The sequence below is a fragment of the Diceros bicornis genome, chromosome 24, assembly GCF_020826845.1.
Source record: "Diceros bicornis minor isolate mBicDic1 chromosome 24, mDicBic1.mat.cur, whole genome shotgun sequence".
Classification (NCBI taxonomy): Eukaryota; Metazoa; Chordata; class Mammalia; order Perissodactyla; family Rhinocerotidae; genus Diceros; species Diceros bicornis.
The window spans coordinates 37282112-37306406 of record NC_080763.1 but is presented as its reverse complement, the minus strand read 5'-3'; the positions used below and the strand labels follow the sequence as shown (position 1 = coordinate 37306406).

Here is a 24295-nt window from a genome sequence, read left to right as displayed (position 1 = left end):
TGTGCACAGGGCTTTCTGGGAGCCCAAGTACCTGACTCAGCAGGCGGGACAAAGTGAATTTGCAAACACTTCTCAGAGGGGGCAACTCATGAAGGATCTTGAAGGCTGAATAAGAGTTGGTCGTGAAGCTGAAGGGGCAGCCTGTGCTGTGGGAGTACGGTGATACTGGTGAGTGCTGGTGGGTAGACCTGCTGGAACACTGAGTGAGAACAGTGGGGGCAATGGCCAGAGACGGAGAGCCAGGCCTTCTTCCTGCTTGAAACCCCTCTATATGCCCTTGCTCACATTGTTGTTGGTGGTCTGGACCTCTCACCCACACAAGCCCCTTGAGAATGGGGTGCAGGCAGCTGAGGGCAGTGAAGAGAACGCAGAGCTGGAGCTCTCTGGCCCAAGTTTAAGACCGAGCTTCACCCCTTTCTGGCTTTGCGACTTGGGGCTCGTTCCTTAATTTACCCAAGGCAGCCTCTTCATCTGTAGGAAGGGACTGTCCCTGCCTTCCTCTGGGGGCTGTTGTGAAGAGTGCGTGAGGCAGGGACAGGGAGCGCCTAGTGCGGAGCCAGCCACGCAGTGGACACGGTCTCCCGCAGAGAGAGGGCACCCAGGTGGATCCAGAGTCTTAATGACCAGACCCTTCCTGACAGCCAGGCTTTGATCAGAGCCTTGTCCACTGACCGGAAGGCACGTGGTTTCCCTCCTGCCAGGAATCTTGGATTCTGGCCCATGCAGGGAAAATGAAGTTGTGGTGGGTGAGCAGGAGGTCCTGGCCCCACTCCCAGGAGTGGGGCAAGCCTTAGAAAACTCTGCCCACCGAGAGAAACAGACACATTCCCGTGTGTGCGTGTTCGCAGACTGTGAAGGCGCTTGGGGAGAATCAGTCCCCCCAAGATCCTGAGTGGTGTGGGAGGGCTCAGAGGAGAAAAGAAACCGAGAAGCCCCTTAACAAGGGGGGAGCAGAGATGAGGCGATGGAGCTGACCTCCCTCATGGGTGCTGGGCTGCCTGGGACAGGGGTAAGAGTCCAGCCGGCCTCTCACTGTTGAGGGGGTCTGTGAGGGACCAGCTATCGCATTCCACACCCAGCACATGCCTGACAAACAGTAGGCTTGTGGTACTTATTTGTGGGGTTCACCTTTGTTTGTGACTTAACTGTCATAAAGACTCCCCACTTCCAAGAAACTACGAAGAACTGTTGTTTTTCCACCAGTACGTGTGTAAAATGTTCAAATAGGAATTATGTATTAAACGAAAGCTTGTCCAGATAGCCATTTTTTTCCAGGACCCTCATCAGTGGAACGAATGGTGAATTGAGAAGACTAGACTCAGCCCTTGAACCCGGGCCAGACTCTTGCCCTACCCCTTCCTCGTTAAAGAAACGGGGCCTCAGTGAGGCCCCACATGTCAGCAGAGTCCACTTCTCCCACCAGACGAGGTTATAAGTGTCAGACGCCTTAGCACTATGCCCGGCAAACAGTAGACACTGAGAAAGTGTCACCTTCCCACGTTTAAATGTTTCCTTGATTCGTGGATTTTTTCTTTCAGTAGAGAAAGTCCGTTTGGCTTCAGGGAAGAGGCAAAGGTGCTAAAAGTGGAGACAGAGCTTCCCCTGACAGCAGCCTTATCCCTAGACTGTTTGTTTGGGTCCAGGTGCCTGGAAGCGCTTTAGTCTTAGAATCTGGCATCATGAAGTGGGTGCCTTTATCTGATGGTTCTCATGTATGTTTCTGCTGACCAGGAGCTGAGAGAAGATAATATCATTTTAATTGAAACCAAGGCCATGCTGGAGGAACAGCTGACTGCTGCTCGGGCCCGGGGCGATAAAGTGCACGAGCTGGAGAAGGAGAACCTGCAGCTGAAATCGAAGCTTCACGACCTGGAATTGGTATTGCAAGCTGTTGTCACATTTCAAACAGATTGGGGCAGTTTCAGGTTTATGCTGTGCCCTCCTCTGATTTTCCAGCTACTGGCTTTGGTGCTGCTGCCACCACAGTGACTTGTTGACTGCAGAGAGTAGCTTGCTAGGCTCAGCGGGCTTGAGTGGGCCCCACTGAACACCCACAGACAGGACTTGATGCTGTATTGCCTTTCTATGAGGATGGACGTACATGTGTGACTTTTGCAAGGAGGGTCTTGGCTGGTGTCTGTGGTGTGGATTGAGCTGTGGTTAGTGAGTCTCTCTACAGCCTTTTCAAGGCGTGTTAGGCCTGCACGAGAACCACAAAGCTGCCCATCCCTATATTACTTGCTTTAAAGCCCTGTGTGGTACATCACTTTGTTCAGACAGCATTCAGTTAGAGACCTCGGGTCTCGCTTCGTCACCTAGGTTGCTGGGTCAAGGTGTATTTTAGTGGCTGAGACTCACAGCTGGGCCCTTTATTGGGGTCACTTCTATGCAGCTGTGCTTTCTTTTTTGGCAGTGAGCAGGTACATGGAGTCCCTTCATCCTCAGGGAAGGAGGATGGTTGCGTGGGGGCCAGGGCCTGTCCAGGAGGTGCCCCCGGCTGCCTCCTCACTCCTTCCCTCTTCCTGCACTAGGACCGGGACATGGATAAGAAGCGAATTGAGGAGCTGATGGAAGAAAACATGGTCCTCGAGATTGCCCAGAAGCAGAGCATGAACGAGTCCGCCCACCTCGGCTGGGAGCTGGAGCAGCTGTCCAAGAATGCAGACCTGTCAGACGGTAGGTAGCGCCTGGTGCCTGGGAGCCAGCCTGACTGCGGCTGCTTCCTCGTCCCAAGAGCTGAGCCCTTGGCTCTCAACCTTCCGTGTCAGCCCATCCATTCACCCCAAGTAAATATGGTTTCCTTCCAGTGCCATTTGGAACCGTTTCATTGCATTTCTCCCCAGGGAGAACATGAGGGGTCTGGCAGCCTTGATGTCAGGACATAAAATACAAATTCACTGTTGCCAGGTTTCTCAGTTCCCATATGGACAGTCCCAGGAGCTTCCAAGTTACAGCACGCTGACACCCGGAGGACATCATAGGCCTGTCTATGGATGGTTGAAAGCTCTGGATGGCAGGAGATGTCCCCAGTGGTCACTAATCCCCACTATAAATGTACCCTGGGCATGATTTCCTCCATTCATTTGCATAATTGGGCAAGATGGATGCAGTCTGTTCTCTCTCTCCCCGGGTGGGGGCTGCTAAATGGCTGCTTCTCTCAGGCCTCTTCCTCTCCCTCCTCTGCTTGCACCGCTGCCCCTGCCCAGCACCGGGGCCGAGGTGTCGGCCAGGGGAAGGTGGGTGGGGCAGCAGCCGGCATTGCAGCAGGAAGCTTCAGCACCCGGCAAACAATAGGCCAGTTCCTGTGTTCAGAAATAGCACATATGCACCTGACAGTATAAGTTACTGTTTACTTAGAGCTTTACAGAGTGAGGTCAAGCTTTGGGCTGGTTTGGGGTGGCTTTTTCAGTTCTGAGAAACATCCCCCCAAATGATGGAAAGATTGTTAAAAGCAGCTGGAAATTTCTTGTCTTTGAGGGGTCCCATCAGTTCTGAACCTAAACTCAGTTCATTAAACTGTTACTCTGTGTGAGAAGTTAGTTGTGTCTGTGTTTTGGTGCCCAGACGGTGTGCTGGGGCCCAAGGACGCTGGAAGGTGGGACCACGCCGTTCCCAGCTCCAGAAGCTCGGGTCCACCGGAGAGGACCACTGCCCCCTGGCGGAGAGGAGAAGTGGTGCAGGCTGCCTGGAACAGTCTCAGACCAAATGTGTTTCCATTAGAGGCCAGGGTGGCTGGTGGGGTCAGAAAGCCTCACGGGTTCAGACTATTCGGTGTAGTTGGTGAGCCCTTTCAGGTCAGTGACTGTGATTTATTCTTGGTGTTCCCAACTCCTAGTGCTTCGCTAGTTGTTAATGAGCATTGGTTTGAATGATGGCATAATGCAAGCAAAACGTAAATGTACTTTTGCACGTTTGGTTGGTGGCTTCTTGAGTCAGAAAGACCTGACTTAAAGTCCTGGCTCCCCCACTAGTCAGCTAGGTGACCTCTTTTAAACCTCAGTTTCTTTATCTGCAATATGGGGGTGATGAAGCCACCTCACAGGATTGCTGTAGATATCCAGTGAGAGGAGACAGAGAAACATTACGCCGTGCCGGCCCATGGGGCACCAATAAAGGACGGCTGTTTTTATTGCCCTCCTCTGACTAAAACATATCCCATTACTCTGGTTGCTTGGGTGCTAATGAGCATAGCACTCAGTAAAGGACCATTGGCTGTTTTTGTAATAAACTGTTGTGTCATCGTAATAGTCTTTGAGGCACTGGCTTTTGTGGAAGAGGAAGCGAGGCTTGTAATCAATTCCATTGTTTAACTTGGAGAGCCTTCAAAATTATTCTCCATGAGTACAGAGTTTCAGTTTGGGATGATGAAAAATTCTGGAGGTGGATGGTGGTGATGATTGCGGAACAACGTGAATGTATCTCATCCCACAAAACCACACTTAAAAATAGTTAAAATGGTAAATGTGTATTTCACCGCAATAAAAAGAAGGTTCTTTTTTTCATTGATGCTGCAGAAGTACTGTCTGAATGATCACAGGGTCTGCATTGTGGAGTTTTAGTTTAGGTTAGTTTCATTTGTAGCATAGTCGGGACGAAGCCCTCCGTGTGTCTTCATATGTTTAGAGCACGTGTGTTTATGTGTGTGTCAGTGCTGGGACTGGGTCGGCGCCACGGACGCTCTGTCCATCTCCACTGCTGCGCTGCCCATTGTTGCTTGGGGTCTTTAGGACGTTCTGTACTGCTGTCCTTGGTGGATGATGAGAATTCGGAGGGAGATGCAGTCTCCTTTTAGTCCTTATGATCACCCAGAGTCTGAACACACGTGTTATTTCCAGCTTGTTGTGCTTGCTCTGAAAACCATCCCCTGTACGTACCTCCAGCCCCTGGGGTGACGAATAAGGAACAGGTGGGGGTGCAGCCATATTAGCAATACAGTGTGATGAGGCTCCCAGAGCTGAATATGTGGTACTGATGGGACGGGTGGGGGACCAAACAACCCTGACCCCGTCTTTTGAGGGCTTTCACCTGTGTTGTTTTTTTGCTCCTGAAAAAGCCCTGTGATTTACCTAAAGTCTCGCACCTGCTCGTGGCAGGATGGGGCCAAGAACTCCTATTCCTGACTCTCAGGTCTGTGCTCCCTTCTCTATTTGCATTCAGGCTGTTTAAAAGCATAGTAATATACTTTGCCTTTTTCTACCTTTTGTTTATGTTTTCATCTCGCTTAGAATTTTTAAAGTGATTCACGTATTATCTCATTTTTTTCCAATATACTTGTGAAATTACAAAGTGAAATCTGTGTCCAAAGGACCTTATCCAGGGATGGCAAGTACTGGGCATACGGACCCACACAGCCTTTACCACCCCTGGCAGACATAACTAGTCGATTGTGGTGCCCACCCCGCCCCAGCTGAGCCACGCAGAATCCCACTGCTCTCAGAGCTGGCCCAGAAAATGTCATCTGTTTGCCATCTCTCTTAAGTCTCTAAAATCCTTGATTTGTACAGTTAGGTTAGCAGCTTGGTAAAAAGCAGTTCCAGCAGTTACAGTCTTTTTTGCCTCAGCCTCTCCACCGTGAGCTGCTTTCTTCTTAAGCTCTGGGTGGCTCCCCTAACAGACCCCAGCTGAGCCAGCAGAGGGGCCATAACTGCCTGAGGGACCCTTGGACATGGATAGCAACAGCACCCCATGAATTCGGCGGGCACCCAGCTGACCCGTGGGAGCCCCTCCCAGGCCCGTCAAACCTAGGGTGCAGGGGCTGGTGCCCCCATCTCAAGGCTGGGGGGCAAAGAGTGGGAGCGGAGGTTCCTGGAACCCGGGCTCTGACCCGACTTTGTGCTTCAGCCTCCAGGAAATCGTTCGTGTTTGAGCTGAATGAATGCGCCTCCAGCCGCATCCTGAAGCTGGAGAAGGAGAACCAGAGCCTCCAGAGCACCATCCAGGGGCTGCGGGATGCGTCCCTGGCGCTGGAGGAGAGCAGCCTCAAGTGCGGGGAGCTGGAGAAGGAGAACCAGCAGCTCAGCAAGAAGGTAACTCTGGCCGGGGCTGGAGGTTTCCTCTCCCCCAGCCCTGGTCTGCAGTATATAGGCAGGTAGGTCGCCAGGCAGAGCATTCAGGTGTCGGTGAGGATGCACAGCTGGGAGAAATGCAGAATCCAGTGCAGCCATAGTTGTAAAGAGGAGCAACGGTAATCGTTGGGAAGAGTCAAGAGGCAGCATGGCATGTCCCTACAGCACTGCCTGAGGGTGTGACCCGGACACGGTTGGCCTCTGTGTGCCTTGTTGTCTTCATCTGTGAAATGCAGTTAATGGGGAACCCACCTAACAGGTGTTGTGAGAATTATATGAGTCGGTGTGTGTAAAGAGTCTGGCACATAGGAAGTGCTTAATGCGAAGAGAGCAGTGCACTGTTCAAAGGCACGGGATGGGGCATGAGGAGAGGAAGTGATCATGTAAGACGTACACACTTATATGTGTGTGACCATTGATGGACCATCTTAGGGCATCAGTGGTAAAACAAGATCAGTGCCCTCTCCTTCCTCTTGGTTTACAGGACGGGGGAGAAGAGGTGGCTGAACTGGATTTGCCTCTCAGGACAACTGCTGGGTCTTCCCAGTAGCCAGGGGAACTCAGACATCTGGGCAAACAGACAGAGCTTACGGTCTTCGTGCTACAGTTACGAGGACGCCCATTCACACGGGGATGCAGGCTCAGGTGCAGGAAGGGCCAGCGAGAGGCTGAGGATGGCCTCCACGTCTTGGTCATTCCGGGTCAGAGGGCATCAGTACACCTCGCCTACACTGCGTACAGCAGTTGCATTGTGGGCTCTGAACACAGCAGATTCCAACCGAGGGAGAGGACAGAGCACTCTTGCTAGCTGCCCACCCTGCAGGACTGGCGCTTTGGGGCATCTGGGTGTCTGTCCCCACCTGCCCATGTGTCCTGCCAGTGTCGTTTCCTGGGGCTGCTCTGGCTGTGGGAGGAACATGAGGTGCAGGCAGCAGAGTGGGTTCCACCGGTCCTGGCTCTGCTGGTGCCTTCTCTCCGGGTGAGGCGTGGGACAGCCCCCTCCTTCTGTGAAGTGGTCTCTCCAGTCCCCTCCTGGGACCTCCCGGGTTCGGTTACTCACTCTTCTATCCCTTTGAAGCATTGTGTGCCCTGCAGCGTGTTAGCTGCCAAATAGTTTGACCTCTTTTTGTAGGACAATGGAAAAGCCTTCTCTCTCATGCTGTGTCTCTTGATGCAGGGCAGCATGGGGAAGGTGACTAGACAGTTCTGGTTTTTAGATTCATGTGGGCCTGGCACAGGAAGTGTCTATAAATGGCAGTCTGACCTCGGGCAAGATCAAAAAGAATCGACTTTTAGAAAGATGAGAACCTCCAACTCCATGGGTCCTCACAGCTCTGCCACAGAAAGCCTGCAGAGTAATCTCGCTGGCCCAGCTCCCAGAAGGCTTCAGAGATGACCGCTCATGCCTTTCCCGCCTCAGGGTCCACTCGGGCCTCTCCTCTGCACAAACAGGATCGGCAGGGGGTGCTGCCTGCCCGGCGTTACTCCTTAGCCCCCTGCCTCAGGTCCCAACGTCCTGCTTCCTCTCTGGACTGGTTCCCTGGGGAGACACCAGCCCTCTCCTGCTGCAGCCCTTGGCACAGAGTCCCTGGTAGAAGGGAGGTGGCACAGTTCCCAGACCAGAGCTGTCCTGTGTCTAGTGCCAGGAGCCCTGGGAAGGCACCCCTTCTGCCCACTGGAGCGTCTCTTCTCCCCGTCATGCTCAGCCTGCCCGTGGCCTGGCTGGGTCTGTCCTGGTCCAGCACAGGTGGTTTTGCTTTCTCCCCCAGAGCCTGGCATGTAACAGGTACTCCCTAACATTCGATGGGTGAAGACCTCAGCACCAGCAGGGGGGGTCACAGTCTGGGCCCCTTTGACCCTAACCCAGCTTAGCTCGTTCTGAATTTCTTTTCTCCAGCCTCAGCAATCCCACTCCCCTCCTCTCCTCCCCATATGGTATGTCTGGGCCACCAGCTGACATTTCTCAGTCCATTGGTGAACCCCTAGGCCCAGCTGAGCCCACAGGGGACCAGCCCCAACACTGACTTCCTGGAGCAAGGACAGGCACAGTTTTGGAACAAGTCCAGACAGCACAGCCACTCTGGGAGGTGTCTGAGAAGGAGGGATGAGGGTCAGCCAGGACACGTCAGCCTGGAGGCCCAGATCCCCTGGTGTCATGCTGGTCTCCTACCTCACCCCAAGCGCAGCCCAGGCTGTAAGCTTGCTTAGGTGTGAAATGTCTGGAAACCATAGTTCCCCAAAGTTAGTATCCTTTCCTCTGACTCACGAAACTTCCATGGACCTTAGAGAAGCTGCCTTTCTCCTGTGTCTTTAACTTCGTGTTGATATCATAGGAGTTCATTCCTTGAGCCAAGAAGAAAAGAATCTATTTTTAGAGAAGGAGGGGCAGCTCTTCTGGGGCCTTTCAGGAGAAAGCAAGAGCAGTCCAGGGGCTGAGAGGCAGGTCCCTGGCACGCATGTGCTGTGGGAACCCAGAGGTGCCCCATGTGAGCCCGCAGCCTGAGCCGGGTGCTTTGGAGAGGACGGCAAACCCTCTCAGGACCGGAAGGCCTGCAGCCAGCTCACATCTTAGCCCAGCAAGCTTGCCCAGCAGCACTGAGGTCCTTCAGAGGTGGACAGGAGTAGGGGCTTCAGTTCCACAGCAAAAGGAACCAGAAAAGGAGAAAGATGGGGGTGGGGGACATCCAGCAGTGGTGGGTGGGATGAGGAAATCACATCTTCAGACTAGAAGCAACAACAATCAGAAATGCGAAGGTTGGAATAACATTCCTTTCTCTGGGAGAGAAGGGGCAGCAAGGGTAGAGTATTAACAGTGGGGGACACACTGCAGGCCCCTAACCATGAGTGAGAGCAGGACTGGGGATCGGCCCACGGGTGTGCGTCCCAGCTCTGCTTCATCCTCACTGTAAGGCCTCAGGCAAATCGTGGAGCCCCTCTGGGCCCTGTGTCCTATGTGATGGTCAATAATGACAACCGCTTACTGCCTTTACACCTCATGACCACTCTCTCAGGTGCAGGCCCACCGTCAGAGGAGGTTCCTGCTGAGTCCCAGGCCTTGTGCTAGGAAGGCAGGCAGAGATGAGGAAGGATAAGATGTTCTCGCTTTTGAGAAAGACTCAGACACGTGGCGCGTTATAGCGTGTTTTCCTGTCCGCCCTGGCTGGGTGAGGCTCACCCGTCCTGGGGTCCCCGGGTTGGGGCAGGGGGCTTGATGTGCTGGCAGTGTGATGTGGGAACACAAGTGTGAGCCCCACTGGGCCCGGCTCTCCCCACGGGTGGGGGAAGAAGGTTGGCCGGCTGCTTCCTCCCCAGGAGGTTTGCGACAGTGCACGGACCTGTGAGTCAGGAGGGCAGGGCGGCCCTCACCCGAGGAGAAGCAGGCAGAGTCGGCTTTAGGGCAGCATCCTTCCAGGAGCTTTGTAAAGCTGTCCGTGCAAGACCTCACCCTGCAGGTTGGATTAGAGCAGGCTCTCATCCTGGCTGCTTATTGGATCACTGGGCATCTCTGGGTTCTACCCCTGAGGTTCTGCCTGGTGCCCTGGGGTCTGGGATCTTTCAAAGCTTTGAGAACCATCTGATCTTTGAGATACATCTTTTTGGAGGAGTCATCCCGTACCAGCACATGAGGATCACTTAGGACCACGTCAAAACGCAGACAACTAGGTCAGAAACTCTGGAGCGGGAGTGGGTGGGCCCAGCATCCTCCCAGGGAGGGTCAGCTAGCCTTGCCGCACCTGCTGCCTGCTAGACATGTGCTGAGCACTTCACGCTGACAAAAGCTCGTGACAGTGCACACTGCTGGCCCCATGTCAGTTATGGAAACGTGCTCGTTGTCTCATTGTTAGTAGCAAGGGACCAGACTCTGAACTCTGGACCAGAGTCATGCCTCTGTCCCAACTCCTGTCCCCCAGGCTAAGGAGTTTGGTGTCGGCAGAAAGGACAGCAGCAGCCTTGAAGCCCTCGGTGATGCAGACAGCAACACGGGCATCACCTGGGAGCCAAACCTCAGGCCCTGCCCTGGACCTCCTGAGTCAGACTCTGTCTACCACGTTATTCAGTTGTTAGCCACAATAAAATGTGAGAAGCACTGGGCTCGGGAGTTCATGTTTTAGGAAGGTTGGGCGCTGGTGGATCCCAGCAGAAGAGCTTGGTGTCAGGGAGGCAATTGGGGCAGTCATCCAGGCAAGACAGAGTGCGGTCCAGCCTGGGGCAGGCAGTGGGGATGGGGGCGCAGCATGGGTAGAGAAGACAGGACTTGGTGACAGATTTACTTGGAGGGTGAAAGAGGAAGGAGAGACGTGTGAGAAGACCACTCTGAGCAGCTGGGTGAATATGAGTGTCACCAACCAAGTGAAGTCCCCAGAGGGCGTCCAGGGGCCCTAGAGCATGTGGTCTGACCTTCAGGAAAGTGGACAAGGCCTGAGATGGAAGTGAGGGACCTGGGGGCAGTTGAGCACATGGGGCTGAGAGTGAGGACAGATGGGCTTGGAGGGAGGCTTGACCAATGGGTGCCCGTGACCTTCCTCCCTCCCAGGGGCTGAAAGTGCAAGTCATGGGTTAACAGTTGGTCAGGGTTTGGAGAGAGGTCGCTACAGAGCAGCCAGGATGTTTTTCCTTGAGAAAAGGCCTATTAAAAGATTTTGCGGGGCTGACGGGTTTTTGGTTTGTTTTAACGTTCACTGTGTGCAACTGACTTTTGCACGGGCTGCTCTTTGGCTTTGCAGATTGAAAAGCTGCAGACCCAGCTGGAGAGAGAGAAGCAGAGCAACCAGGATTTGGAGACCCTCAGTGAGGAGCTGATCAAAGAGAAAGAACAGCTACAGAGTGACATGGAGACCCTGAAGGCTGACAGAGCCAGGCAGGTAGGTTCTCCAGAAGGAAGGCCTCTCCTGGAAGAGAGAGAGTCTAGAGTTATAGCCATTTCCGGTAATTTATCAGTGATACATGGGTTACTAGTTAGCTTAGCTGCAGCTCAAACCAGCAATTCTCACCTGGCAGTGGAGGAAGGGCAGAAGTTGGATTTTGCCTCCCAGGGGACACTGGCAGTGCCTGAAGACGTTTTTGATTGTCATGACTTGGGGGAGGAGAGAGGAGATGCTCCAGGCATGTGGTGGGTGGAGGCCAGGGATGCTACTCAACCTCCTGCAGTGTACAGGAAAGCCCTACACAACAAAGAATGTTCCAGCTCCAAATGTCCATAGTGTCACACTGAGAACCCTGGCAAACCTCTGGGGTTTATTTGCCTTCTACTGTAAGAAGTCCTGGGCAGACAATCCAGTACTGGTACAGTGGACCGGGAGCCAGGCCTGTCTTCCTGCTCTGCCAGCCTTAGCAGTGGCTGCTGCATAGCCTCAAGGAATGGGCAGGAAGAAGGTGGAGGGCAAAGGGGTAGAGGGAAGCCCTCCCCAGGACCCTCTGTTAACATCTCGTTGGCCAGACTCGACACATGATTACCCCTAGCTGCAAGGGAGGCTGAGTATCAAGTATTTGAGTTTTTCAGCCTCTGAAGTAGAGCAAAAAAAAAGAGGTTGGGATGGTACTGCAGATGGTGAAAAGACAGGCAGGGCCCCTGCCCAGATATGGCTTACAGTCTAGAAGGCAGAATGACAGGTGACAAGCAGGGTAACTTCAGGCTTGTGCTATTGAGGGAATAAACGTGGTACCCAGGGAGGGAATCCTACTGGGTGCTGGGTGCTTTAGAGCTGCGGTGCAAGGCTTCTCTGAGGAGCTGACGCTCACACTGAGCCCTGAGGGATGAGAAGGAGCCAGTGACGCTGAAGGCCCGGGCGTGGACGGTGGTGAGTCTTCAAGGCCGAGGGAGTCTGCAGGGAGAGAGTGGCGTAGGGGGAGGCCACAGAGGTGGGCTGCTGGTCGTGGGGGTCCTGCCGGCAGGATAAAAAGTACCAAGGGACATCACTTTCATTGTTTTAAGGAAAAGGGAGAGATGTGGTTTACGTCCCTAAATCGTCCTGGCTGCTGTGAATGTGTTTTGACTTGAACCAAGTAATAACCCCGTGCCCTTCACCTGTGTCTGCATCAGGCCTCTGGGAAACGTTCAGACGGTTTTGGGGTACACTGTGGGATGGTCTTTCGAGGCCTGCACTTCAGTCCCCCAGTTTGGACCCAAATCACCGAAATACATTCCTGCAGCAGCCTGTGACGTTCCCGTTGCTTTCCCGCAGATCAAAGATCTTGAGCAAGAAAAGGATCATCTCAACCAAACGGTGTGGTCGCTGCGGGAGAGGTCGCAGGTCAGCAGCGAGGCCCGCGTGAGAGACATCGAGAAGGAGAACAAGGTCCTCCACCAGACGCTGACGGAGACCAGCAGCAAGTTCTGCAGGCTGGAGTTCGAGAAGCAGCAGCTGCACAGGGACCTGGAGCAGGTGAAGGAGAAGGCGGGGCGGGCGGAGGAGCTGGAGAGGGAGCTGCGCCGGCTGGAGAAGGAGAACGAGCAGCTGGCCGGGAAGGTGAGCTCCCTGAAGACGGCCGCCGAGAAGGTCGACGGCCTGGAGCGCGAGAGCCGGGGCCTGGCGCTGGAGAACCGGAAGCTGCGGAAGTCTCTGGACACCCTGCAGAACGTGTCCGTGCAGCTCGAGGGTCTGGAGCGGGACAACAGGCAGCTGGACGAGGAGAACCTGGAGCTGCGCAGGATGGTGGAGACCATGCGCTTCACCGGCGCCAAGATGGCTCAGATCGAGCGGGAGAACCAGGAGCTTGAGCGGGAGAAGGAGGAGCTGAAGAGAAACGTGGAGCTGCTGAAGGCCCTGAGCAAGAAGTCGGAGCGCCTGGAGCTCAGCTACCAGAGCGTGAGCGCCGAGAACCTGCGGCTGCAGCAGACCCTGGAGAGCAGCGGCCAGAAAGCGCAGGCCCTCGAGCGAGAGCTCGGGGAGCTGGAGGCGGAAAACCAGGCCCTGCAGCGGGACCTGGAGGCCCTGCGGCTCTCCAACAAGCAGCTGGAGAGGTCCGAGAAGGACAGGAAGGCCCTGGAGCAGGAGGTGGCCCAGCTGGAGAAAGACAAGAAGCTGCTGGAGAAGGAGGCGAAGCGGCTGTGGCAGCAGGTGGAGCTCAAGGACGCCGTCCTGGACGACAGCTCCGCGAAGCTGTCCGCCGCCGAGAGGGAGAGCCGCGCCCTGGACAAGGAGCTGGCCCGCTGCAGGGACGCGGCCAGCAAGCTGAAGGAGCTGGAGAGGGACAACAGGGACCTCACCAAGCAAGTCACCATGCACACGAGGACGCTAACGACCCTGAGAGAGGTGAGCTGGGTACGGGCAGCGTCTCCACGGGGGAGTGGCAGGTTGGCGTGCTTGCCCAGAGCAGCACGGGCGCTGCATGCTGCGTGCTTCCACAATAGAATGGCCTGTGTGTGTCCGCCCTGAGTGTTTTCCTGATGGTAAACAGAATGATGACTGAAGGTAGGAAGAACCAAGTGAAAATCACCTATTGTAGTCTCACTGCCTAGAGATAACCACTCCTGATGGTTTGGCTTGTTTTATTCCATTATTTCCCTGTGCATGTGTATACACGTGCTTGATATCCTAAATTCTACACCCTAATTCTATTCTTTTTTTTTTTTTCCTTTTTCCTTATCATGCCTTCTCATTACATTAAATACGTTTCAAAGCCACGATTTCTAATGGCTGCAAGGTATTTAATCCTATAGATTTACTTCAGTAATTTTTTGAATACTTAGGTTGTTTCCAGTTCTTTCCATTATTTTAAATACTGTTAGACGTTCTTGTACACATACACCTTCATGAGTATATCTTTTTCCGTAGGATATGTTCCCAGAAGTGGAATTACAAGATCAAAGGGTGTGAACAGTTTAGTTTCTTGCTAAATGTTTTGTCCTACTTTTCCCTGGCACTCTTTGCATGTGTCGTCTGGGCATTCATTCAGTATGTTAGGGTGAAGCACGGCTCTAGTGAACAACTGCAGCATCTGTGTGGCCCAGCACTGAAGTTGAGTCTCACACATGTGGGAGTTCAGTGTGGCTGTTCACGAGTGGCCTTAAGCGCAATGATTCAGGTACTTGGCTGCTTCTGTCCTGTGGCTCGGCCATCCCGTAGTGGAGTCCTCTTCTGGCTCCTCTGCGTGTGGTGAGTAGACGAGGAAGAGAGTGAACAAGAAGGACCGTGCTTCGCGGAGCAGAACTCGGTCACACAGCTGCACCCAGCTGCAAGGGAGGCTGGGAAGTCTGTTCCAGCTGTGTGCCAAGGAAGGTGAGGAAATAGATTTGGTGAACACTGAGAGGTCTCCATGTTCAAAAAAGATTACTATCAGTGCAGGCAGGTCAGTTTGCTGTTGTGGGGAGAGAAAACACAAATACGATCCATAATCCCTGCCTCTGTAAGCACAGGTCATGCATAGGTTAAGTGTAGGTTATGCCACAGTAGGAGATGACCCCAGGATCACAGCAGCTTACCACGTCAAAGGCTTCTTACGAGGGTCCACGTGACTCTCCAGGGAGCGTGTCCTCTGTGCTGTGACTCAGGAGTCCAGGCTGCTTTGATCTTATGGCTTCACCATCTCAACACAAGGTCTGGGTGGTTGCTGTGGCAGGGGAAGGCAGCTCAGGGTCACACCAGCTATAGCCAGGAAGTGACCCACATCACTTCCACCCACAGCCTATTGGCTAGAATGGGTCACCTGGCTTCCCCTAACTGCACGGTGTCCGGGACATTTGGGGGGAGTGGACAGAATGTTTGGCGAGCACCATTCTCTGTCACACTGCCATCCCAGGCCTTAGGATTTGGTAGAGGTAGGCATGTACGTGAATAGCTGTGACACCAGACAGAAAGCGGTCACTACCTGGAGGGCTACAGAGGTGTGGAAGTCAGGTGGACTAGAGTATGTGAACCGCCTACATGAGATCAACACACACTTTTGTGAAAAATAAATCAAACCAGGGTTTAAAATAAAATCTTGCTTCTCTTTCTACTTTTTTCTGTCGGAAATTCTCTGCAGTGATCATTTAATTACATTACTCCATAAAAAAGGCAATTGTGTTATCAGAAATCAAACCCGCTGCTCAAAGGTCAACATAAATGGTATTTTAAATGTGTTTAGATGGTTTAGAGCACATTAGATCCATCCTGATGCAACGCCAGGGGGCTGGAAGAGTACGTTCATCCCTCCCCTTTGGAAGACGCTCCGTCCCCGGGCCTCACCCGTCCCCTTTGAACCCCCTGCTCAGCCCTCACAACACCTGAGTCAGCCGTGACGTGAGAAGACAGCTGCTCAGCCTTGAGGAGGCTCTGCACCCGGCCCTCCCTGCTGTTTCTGCGGGGCTCCCGTCCCACACACGTCCTCTCACTGTCCCTGCAGGACCTGGTGCTGGAAAAGCTAAAGAGCCAACAGCTCACCAGCGAGCTGGACAAACTGAGCCAGGAGCTGGAGAAGGTCGGCCTCCACAAGGAGCTGCTGCAGGATGATAACAGCCACGACGACACGTGAGACCTCCCTGCCCTGTGTGGTCTGCAGGCTTCCACAGCCCACACCCCGTGTCCCGCGTGCTCCACGCCCTCGGCTCAGAGCTCCGTGTGCTCCTCACAGCTGAGGGCCTGTTCCTTATATTCCAGATCGTCTTCCTGGAGGTCCCCAGGGAGGAGTGGAAGGAGATTCTCTTGTCCAATAAAAAGGCTTCTTTTTATTTTTTTAATAGACTTTATTTTTTAGAGTAGTTTTAGGTTCACAGCAAAATTGGGGGGAAGGTGCAGAGAGTTCCGCCTCTGCATGCATGGCCTCCCCGCTATCAACATCCCCCACCAGAGTGGTACATTTGTTACAGTCTGTGAACCTACATTGACACATCATCAGCACCTAAGATCTATGGTTTACATTAGGCTTCACTCTCGGTGGTGCGCATTCTGTGGGTTTGAACAAATGTATAATGACAGGGATCCACCGTTATAGTATCACATAGAATATTGTCACTGCCCTAAAAACCCTCTGTTCCACCTGTTTATCCCTCCCTTTCTCCCTCACCCCAGCCCTTTAAATTTTTTTTAATTTATTGCAGCCTTTGCCTGCAATGCTTTCTTTTTTTTTTTTTTTATAATTTTTATTTATTGATTGATTTTTCCCCCAAAGCCCGAGTTAGATAGTTGTATGTCATAGCTGCACATCCTTCTAGTTGCTGCATGTGGGATGCGGCCTCAGCATGGCTGGACGCACCACTTGGTGCGTCGGTGCACGCCCGGGATCTGAACCCGGGCCGCCAGCAGCAGAGCTGGCGCACTTAAGCACTAAGCCACGGGGCCGGCCCTGCAATGCTTTCTTAAATGATCTCATTTTTCAAGGAAATTCAATGTCTTGGACTTTGTTGGACTCGTATCTGACAAGATCCACGTGCCAGATGACATGACACCTTTGTGGTAGTGAAAAGGCCACAGGGACTTACCGCCTAGCCTAGCACTGTGACCTTGGGAAGATGGCTTAAACTTGCTGAGCCTCAGTTTCCCCATCTGTAGAAGGGCCATAATATAATAACTCCCTGAGGTGATGGCTGTAAAACTGCAGCAGTGATGGTTCATTTGAAGGTGTCACAGGTGTATGTACATGGAGACTCTCGAGAAGGGCTCTGGTTGATGGTATCAGCTCCTAGAGCTGTTCTGGGCCGATTACTGCAGGGTGATGAAGGAAACCGGCTTGATGGACGAGGGAGGTGTTGGCAGCTGGGACATGGGGAGCTTGTGGGTGGGAGCGGCAGATAAATGATACTATTGTATCTTTGTATTTTTCAGAAAATACAAGATTTTGGAGGGCAGAAATGAATCAGCATTAAAAACAACACTAGCCGTGAAAGAAGAAAAGATTGTGTTCTTAGAAGCGCAGGTGGAAGAGAAAACCAACCTGAATCACCAGTTACAGAACGAGCTCCAAGTGGTAAGAGCTGGCCCCTTAGGGACAGGCTTTGGGTCCCAGCTGCGAGGTCCCTGCCTTGTGTTCCCGGCCCCTCACCTGGGTAGCAGTGGGGGGCCTGGATGCCTGTTTCCTGGAGCAGTTGTGGGTAAGCCACAGGGTGCTGAGGGAGCTACCCTCAGAATCATATGCGTCAGGGCTGGACAGAACCAGAGTGTGAATCAGAGGCTTGGGGGGCAAGGAGGCAGCAGCTCAGAGCGGCACCGAGCGTGCTGGGCAGCATCTGGGAACAGTGCTGAGAGCCCCGTGTGAAACTGTGAGCACTGGGCACCAAACAGAGGCCTGCAGAGTCTCATGGGCACCCTCAGGGACAGACACAGGTGCACAGGGGCTTGTAAGGATATGCACGTCTGCTCTCAATGCACACATGCTCTCCACATGCGCACTTCACCCGTGTTCTCCACAGACATGCTTTCCATGTGTGTGTGCACAGGGCTTTTCCATCTCTCATCTTCAGATCCTTGGCACATTTCTTGGCTACGTGATTGAACAAGGAATTTAAAGCAAAGCAGTTCTAGAGCTGGAAGGGGCTTAATGACACCGCCTGGCCCATTTTCCCCTGGCTCACCTCCGTTTTATAGAGGGGACAGCCGAGGCTCAGGGAAATGAGAAGTCTTGCCACAGTCACGTGGCTAGAGTTGGGACTGAGGCAGGATGGGTCCCAGGCCACTGCCATTTCTGTCATCTTTGGAAGGAGGGGGGCAACACATAGGACAGAGGTGATGTGTGCTTCCCCCAAAAGCAAAAGCTGAATGCTGGCTTGTCACCAGTGCCGGGTGAGGGGTTGGGCATGCTGAGGAGACAGGTTTGGCGTGGGGCTGTTCTCTAGCCACTAACGGGGGCCTCTGAGCTGGGCCCCTTCCTGCCCCAAGCCTGCTTTTGTGTTCTCATCCCCACAGTTGAAGAAGGAGTGTGAGATGCTCAGGCAGAACCAGGAAGAGGGGAAGCACCTGCAGAACTCTTTCAAGCACCCAGTGGGGACATTGGTCACTGGCCATCAAGGGAAGGAGCCCTGGGGCCCCAGCCACAAGGAAGCCACAATGGAGCTGCTCCGAGTGAAGGACCGGGCCATCGAGCTGGAACGGAATGTGAGTGGCTACCCCAGCCGTGGTCACTCAGAGAGGGAGACCATCCTGTTAATCGTCCCACTGATAGAATACCATTACTGTAAAGGACACAGGATCTCGGAATCTGTTGAGATTTATCCAGATCTAGTTGGACACTTCTTGAGTTGTCTTTGCAAGTCCCATGAGCTCCTTTTCATTTGAGGTTCCTCAGTGTTTCTAGCATAAGGGGGCATGTTCACATTTTCCCGCGGCAACTTGCCCTCTGCCTGCCCATCAGGCTGGGTGTGTAGCTTGTACACCAACACTCTGTTTCCGTAGTGTTGTCTGTTTCAATGCTCTGTACCAGGGGTTGGCAAACCACAGCCCGCCTCCTGTTTTTGTAAATAAGGTATTATTGGACCACAGATACACCCTTTGTTTATGCATTGTGTGGGGCTGCCTTCCTGCTGCAGCGGTGGAGTTAAGTGGTTGAGAGAGAGACCACATGGGTGGCACACCCAAAAATATTTACTGCCTGGCCCTTTACAGAGAAAGTTTGCCAATGCGTGTCTAAACCACTGATTTTATTTGACTCTCCCAACAACCTTATGAAGTAGATAGTGATGATTTTCATCATTTGACAGTTGAGAAAGCTGAGACAGAGTTTGAGAGACTTGACCCAGAGTCCCGTGCTGGTAAGGGACAGCACAAGACTGCAACCACAGGTCCTGGCCCCTGGCCCAGTTGGTGAAGTGTTTGATGCAGTCTATATCAGTCTCCTGGAACAGGAACCGCCTTAATCTACCTGCTGTCACTCCTGAGTAGGGTGAGGCTGTGGCTGCAGGTTTTGCCTCCCCGTCCTGTGTGAGAAGGTCACAGAAATACAATCTTGGGGTGGTCAACAGAAAACAAAGAAAAGCATTAGAGAGAGAAGGGATGAGGCGGCTTGAACTCCAGCTTGCCTATGACTTGCACTCATTCACTCAGGTTCAATACAGTATCCCCAGTATGTGTGTTCATTTTTATCTTGGAAGCACATTAAAAAAAAAAACTTGTCCCCACCCCCACCCCCACCCCCACCCCCCCCCCCCCGCCAACTCTATTATTATCTTTTCCAAAAAGGGAAATGTTACTTCTCTCACCTGGTAAACTCTGGCTTTGGCCCCCAAAGCATCACCTCTTGAGCATTCCTTACAACACAAGTCCCTGTGGCCGGTGAGCGTTTTCCAAGCTGGGCTCTGATCAGCCTCATGCTTCCCCGTCCCCTAGAATGCGGCTCTCCAGGCTGAGAAGCAGCTGCTCAAGGAACAGCTGCAGCACTTGGAGACCCAGAACGTGGCCTTCAGCAGTCAGATCCTGACCCTGCAGAAGCAGAGCGCCTTCCTGCAGGAGCACAACACCACGCTACAGACCCAGACTGCCAAGCTGCAGGTGAGGGCTCGGCTTGCAGGCCTAGCAGGTCCCCAGCCCGGCAGGGATGTTGATCTGCGTCTCCTGGAGACCAGCCGGGAGCACTTGGACTCCTCATAGGAGCTGGACAAAGCATGGGAGAGCTTCAGGGTTTGTTTTGTTTTATGTTTAATAGACTCAGTGTAAACAGTGGTTCCTAGCATCAGGATCTTTGAAGGTGGTGATGGTTTGTAAGCCGTTTTCAGTGATTGAGCCTATGGCTGCACGGGCTAAAACTTCACTTCTCTGCTTTACTTATAGTCTGTCTCTTTCCCAAAGTCTGTTCCTTGAGATGTAACTAGGCATGACTTGGAAAAGAGGTTCTGGGATCAAATAAGTTTGGTTCAACAGAGTTAACCAGGTTTCTTTACTGTAGAACCAGGCAGAGCATTTTTTAAGCTAATGTGAATTTTTTTTATCTCCACGAGGGAAGTAGGGTCTGAAGTGGCTCCCAGGCTGTTGAGAGCATCTAGCAAAACTAGCGTTCTGTGCCACCTATTTAGGATGTTGGCTTTTATTTATGGCTAATAGATTGTGGGAAAATGAATTACTGTTTATTAATGCAGTTTCTGAGAAAAGCATTTGAAAATATGTAACTTACAAGTCAGGGACAATAAACAGGAAACTTTTTGGCAAAGAGGGTGAGATTTGTTCTATTAAAACAAAAAAATAGAATATTGGTTTTTAGTGTTGTTTTGTTGGTTCTTGTAATGTCTTTGTCTGGTTTTTATATCAGGGCAATTCTGGCCTCAGAATGAGTTAGGAAGGATGCTCTCCTCCAATTTTCTGTTAATGTTGCATGTTGGATGGGTGTTTTGTAAATATCGATTAGGTTAAATTGGTTGGTAGGTATGCCTGTTGTTCAGGTATTCTATATCCTTACTGATTTGTTGTCTACTTGTTCTAGAAAAAAGACTTTTAAAGGTAGCCAAGGCGGGTGCTCAGTATGCTTATTCAGAGAAAGGACATACTTTGTCCAAAAAAGGTGCATTGTGCAGAGGGCCTCAGGACTAAAGCCCTGTTTGATGGTCCATTTATGCTGTTTTGGCCTCTTCCAGCGCAGTTCCTTAAGTTCTGGTAGAACTGTCCTCGGCTGGCTGGGGTTTGCCTGCCCTGAGGGCCCCCGTTATTTCGGTGCCCTCCTCCAGCACCTGGCCGGGGTCACTGGGTGTGGCTCCCTGGGGCCTGCGCACTGCACGCAGTGAGGGGGCGTCGCCTTCTCCCTCTCGGCAGGTGGAGAATTCCACCCTGAGCTCCCAGAGCGCCTCGCTCACGGCTCAGTACACGCTGCTCCAGAACCAGCAGACGGCCAAGGAGAGTGAGAACGAGTCCCTGCAGAAGCGGCAGGAGCAGCTCTCTGCGGCCTACGAGGCCCTGCTGCAGGACCACGAGCACCTGGGCGCGCTGCACGAGCGCCAGTCCGCCGAGTACGAGGCCCTCATCCGCCAGCACAGCTGCCTGAAAACGCTGCATCGGAACCTGGAGCTGGAGCACAAGGAGCTCGCGGAGAGGTGCGGCCGGGGGGGCTCCCCCAGCGCTCTTGTGTCCCCGCCTCCACTCTGTCCCCCACGTTTTCTCTTGGCCCGCCGCTCCACATTGTCTGGGGCACCTGAACTTTCCCGAAGGGAAATAACTCGAACGTCAGCCCCAGTGCTTTGGGGTTTGTGCAGCTGGAGACCGAGCGGCAGGAGGGGCCTGAGTGGAGAAGGGGGTGCCGTGGCCAGTCTCTGCTCGGGGAAACGCCATGTTGGCATGGGGTCCCTGCTCCTCTCCCTTTCCTCTCCAAACCGGGAGTAAGGAGGAAGTTCACCCCTGCGGCCAGTTTACAGTGACATGCCTTTGTGTTTGCTTCCCAGGCTTTTTCTTCCCTGTCAAGAACTGGGCTGTTTTTTTTTTTAACCTTTAATTATGGGAACTTTCTTTTTTTTTTTTTGGTGAGGAAGAGTATCCCTGAGCTAACATCTGTTGCCAATCCTCCTCTTTTTGCTGAGGAAGATTGGCCCTGGGCTAACATCTATGCCTATCTTCCTCTACTTTGTATGTGGGATGCTGCCACAGCATGGCTTGACAAGCGGGTAGTAGGTCTGTGCCCGGAATCCAAACCTATGAACCCAGGGCCGCTGAAGCAGAGCGCACGAACTTAACCAGTACACCACCGGGCCAGCCTGGGAACTTTTGAATATATAGCAAGTAAACAGAACAGTATAGTGAAACCCCCATGTACCCATCACCCAGCTTTAGCAGTTATCATTATTCTACCATTCTCAAGTTCCGCCTGTACCTCCCACTCTCCACCCCCACACTCTTTTTTTTTTTTTCTTTTTAGGTAAAATTTACATATATTGAAATGCACAGATCTCGACTTTGAGCTCTTCACAAATCAGGGTCCTGGGTTTTGCGTGTGTTCAGTCAGCCAGCATCGCCTGAGCTGCCGTCCGGGCAGCTCTCTGGTTGTTCCAGGCCCCTGGGGTGGGTGTGGTTGCATGTCGCTCTAATGCAGGGGAAAGAGGGGGAGCGATCACCCCTTCCTGTGCTTGGGAGCTGCCCCTGCTACCCGAGTTTCCCTTGACTCAGCCTCTACTCGATGCTGATCACACACTGGGTCTTGAGTGGGAGCAGCTGAAGTGCAGGGCGTTTCCATCACAGGGACCCAGGAAGGTCCTTGAGCCGGCGAAGGCTTGTGAGGGCCTCTGATGGTGCTCTGAGCACGGGGGTGGCGATGTTCATTCACTCACTCACCCAAGCCTTCCTTTTGCCGCTCTCTGGAGTCCTCCACCCCCTTTATCCACCCAGATCTCCATCCTTCAGGAGCTGCTGAGACATCTGCTCCCATAAGACTCTGTTCCTTCATCGACTCTCTTCCTTCTGCCTCTTGGCATTTCATCTCTCTCCTCCTGCACCCATCCTGTATTCGTGCAACAGTTAGTGAGTGTCTGTTGTATGCATGGTGCTGTGTCTAGACACGGCAGGGGAAGTACCCAGTTGACTGCAGAAGTAGAGCAAAAAAGTGTTCACATGACTCTGAAACTAGCCTGGTGCCCACCACTCAGCATGCACTTATGTGTCTTATTCTTCACGTCCTGTATATATTGTAATAATGTCTTATAATATTCTCAACGTCTCTTCAGAGGGGGATGGTTTTCGCAGGTGGAATTTGGAGTGACTCTGAAGGAGGAGTTCATTATTGTTTCCCTAGGTTCCTTGTTCAATCCAGCATCCCGTAGTTACTCAGTATTTTTTTGCTGGTTGGACAGATGGCTGGAGGCCCCTTTGGTCTGTCTGCTGCAGGGCTACGGGTTCAGGAGTGTAGGTACCTGGAACACAGGGATGCTGGCTCTTAATTCATTTCATCTGACACTTAAATCAGACTCTCACTCGTTCATTCCTTTAACAGATATTTTCTGAGCCCCATGCCTCGTACCAGGGATTCGGTGGGGAGCAGCTTGCACAGTTTCTGCCCTACAGTGGGGTGGTTGCTAATGGTTGGAGATGTGCTTCGTCAATGCGCTTTCCAAGACATTTCAACAGGAAGCAGGAGCTGGGAACCCTAATGGTCAGCCAGTGGGCCTAATTTGTCAAACCTGGATGATTTTTTCCAGAATCATTAGCCTGGATAAGAAAGGTCACTGCCCTGAAAGCTGGGCAGAGCCCCCAACTTCCAGGTTTACCTTGGGGCAGCCTCTGCCCCGCGGCTAAGGCCACACAAGCTTTTGTCTTTAACAGCTGCCTGAGCAGGTTTCTGGCTTTGACTCCCCACAAGTCTTGGCTCAGTCATATGGTGCAAATACAGCTGATACGGGGGCCTGGGGTGGGGAGTGATGGTTAGGGGAGTGGGGTGGAGGTCTGGAGATTTAAGGCTGGACACCCTGGAATGCTAAGTGGTCTTTTAGACTGTCTCTGAGTGTGAAAAACTCAGGAAGGGGGTCTAGAGAGAAGGATTTGCCTGAATAGGGAAGATTGAAAGGTGGTGCGTCAGTCACCATCTGGACTTGGCAGAGCTCTTGAGTCATCCGTGAACACAGAAGTTTCCAGCAGGTGGGAGGAACAGACTGGGATTGTCAGGGGCTCCATCCTTGTGCTCTGCTGCCCTCCAGGGACAGCTGTGCAGTAACCCATAAAGATTGAGACCAGAGAAGAGAATAAAAGCCCCAGGAGGAGGGGGAGAATTGTAGGGGAGGGCAAAGGCTGGGGGTTGTGGGGGGCCTTGAGGAGAAGTATAGTGTGTGTGAGTGTGAACAGCTGGCCTCTGGCAGCTGCTGGGGCCCCACCAGGCAAGCCTTTGTCCCTCCTACAAAGCCACACTAAGAACAGGGAGACTCAGGTTCCCGAGGAGAGAGTAGAGGGTTTACACAGCTCCCAGTGAGGAGGGATTAGCTGTCACATTAGCTGTTCTGTGCAGTGGAATTCAGCTCTTTATTTTGTGGTTTCTTTTAGACCTATTTGTGCGTAGTGAACCACCTAGTGACTTGTTTATAACTCCCTGAGAGAGGGGTCTGGAGTGCAGGAAACAGGCATGGTGTTCCCAGGTGGCTCGAGGAGGAAGGCTGCTTTGACAGGGAATCGAAGGGACCATGGAGACATGTCAGATGGGAGGAGAGGACTCCTGGCTCGAGGGCTGGGAAGACCCCCAGAGCTGGCCCACATGTCTCTCTCGGCCACCATTCTCCCATTACGCTTCTCTCCAGCCTCGCTGCCTGCCCGTCCCCCTCAGCTCTGCAGAGAGAAGCCGCCCAAGGAATCCCATTTTCTCGTGGGGGGCTTTGCAGTCTTCTGGGGTGTGTGTTACCTGTAGGAAAGGAAGTCCCAGGACAAGCT

General features: G+C 52.8%; 1 protein-coding gene across 3 annotated transcripts in view; it reads left to right on the top strand.

Moving 5' to 3' along the window:
• Window positions 1–24295, top strand: part of CCDC88C (coiled-coil domain containing 88C) — a 127536-nt gene that overhangs the window by 78244 nt on the left and 24997 nt on the right. For all 3 annotated transcript variants that reach the window (XM_058567558.1, XM_058567557.1, XM_058567559.1), the window contains 10 exons: window positions 1732–1878; window positions 2532–2676; window positions 5842–6026; window positions 10790–10927; window positions 12248–13318; window positions 15390–15514; window positions 16808–16949; window positions 17885–18073; window positions 19301–19462; window positions 20714–20991. In XM_058567558.1, coding sequence (XP_058423541.1) covers window positions 1732–1878; window positions 2532–2676; window positions 5842–6026; window positions 10790–10927; window positions 12248–13318; window positions 15390–15514; window positions 16808–16949; window positions 17885–18073; window positions 19301–19462; window positions 20714–20991 — 2582 coding nt within the window. The remainder of the gene's footprint in view (window positions 1–1731; window positions 1879–2531; window positions 2677–5841; window positions 6027–10789; window positions 10928–12247; window positions 13319–15389; window positions 15515–16807; window positions 16950–17884; window positions 18074–19300; window positions 19463–20713; window positions 20992–24295) is intronic.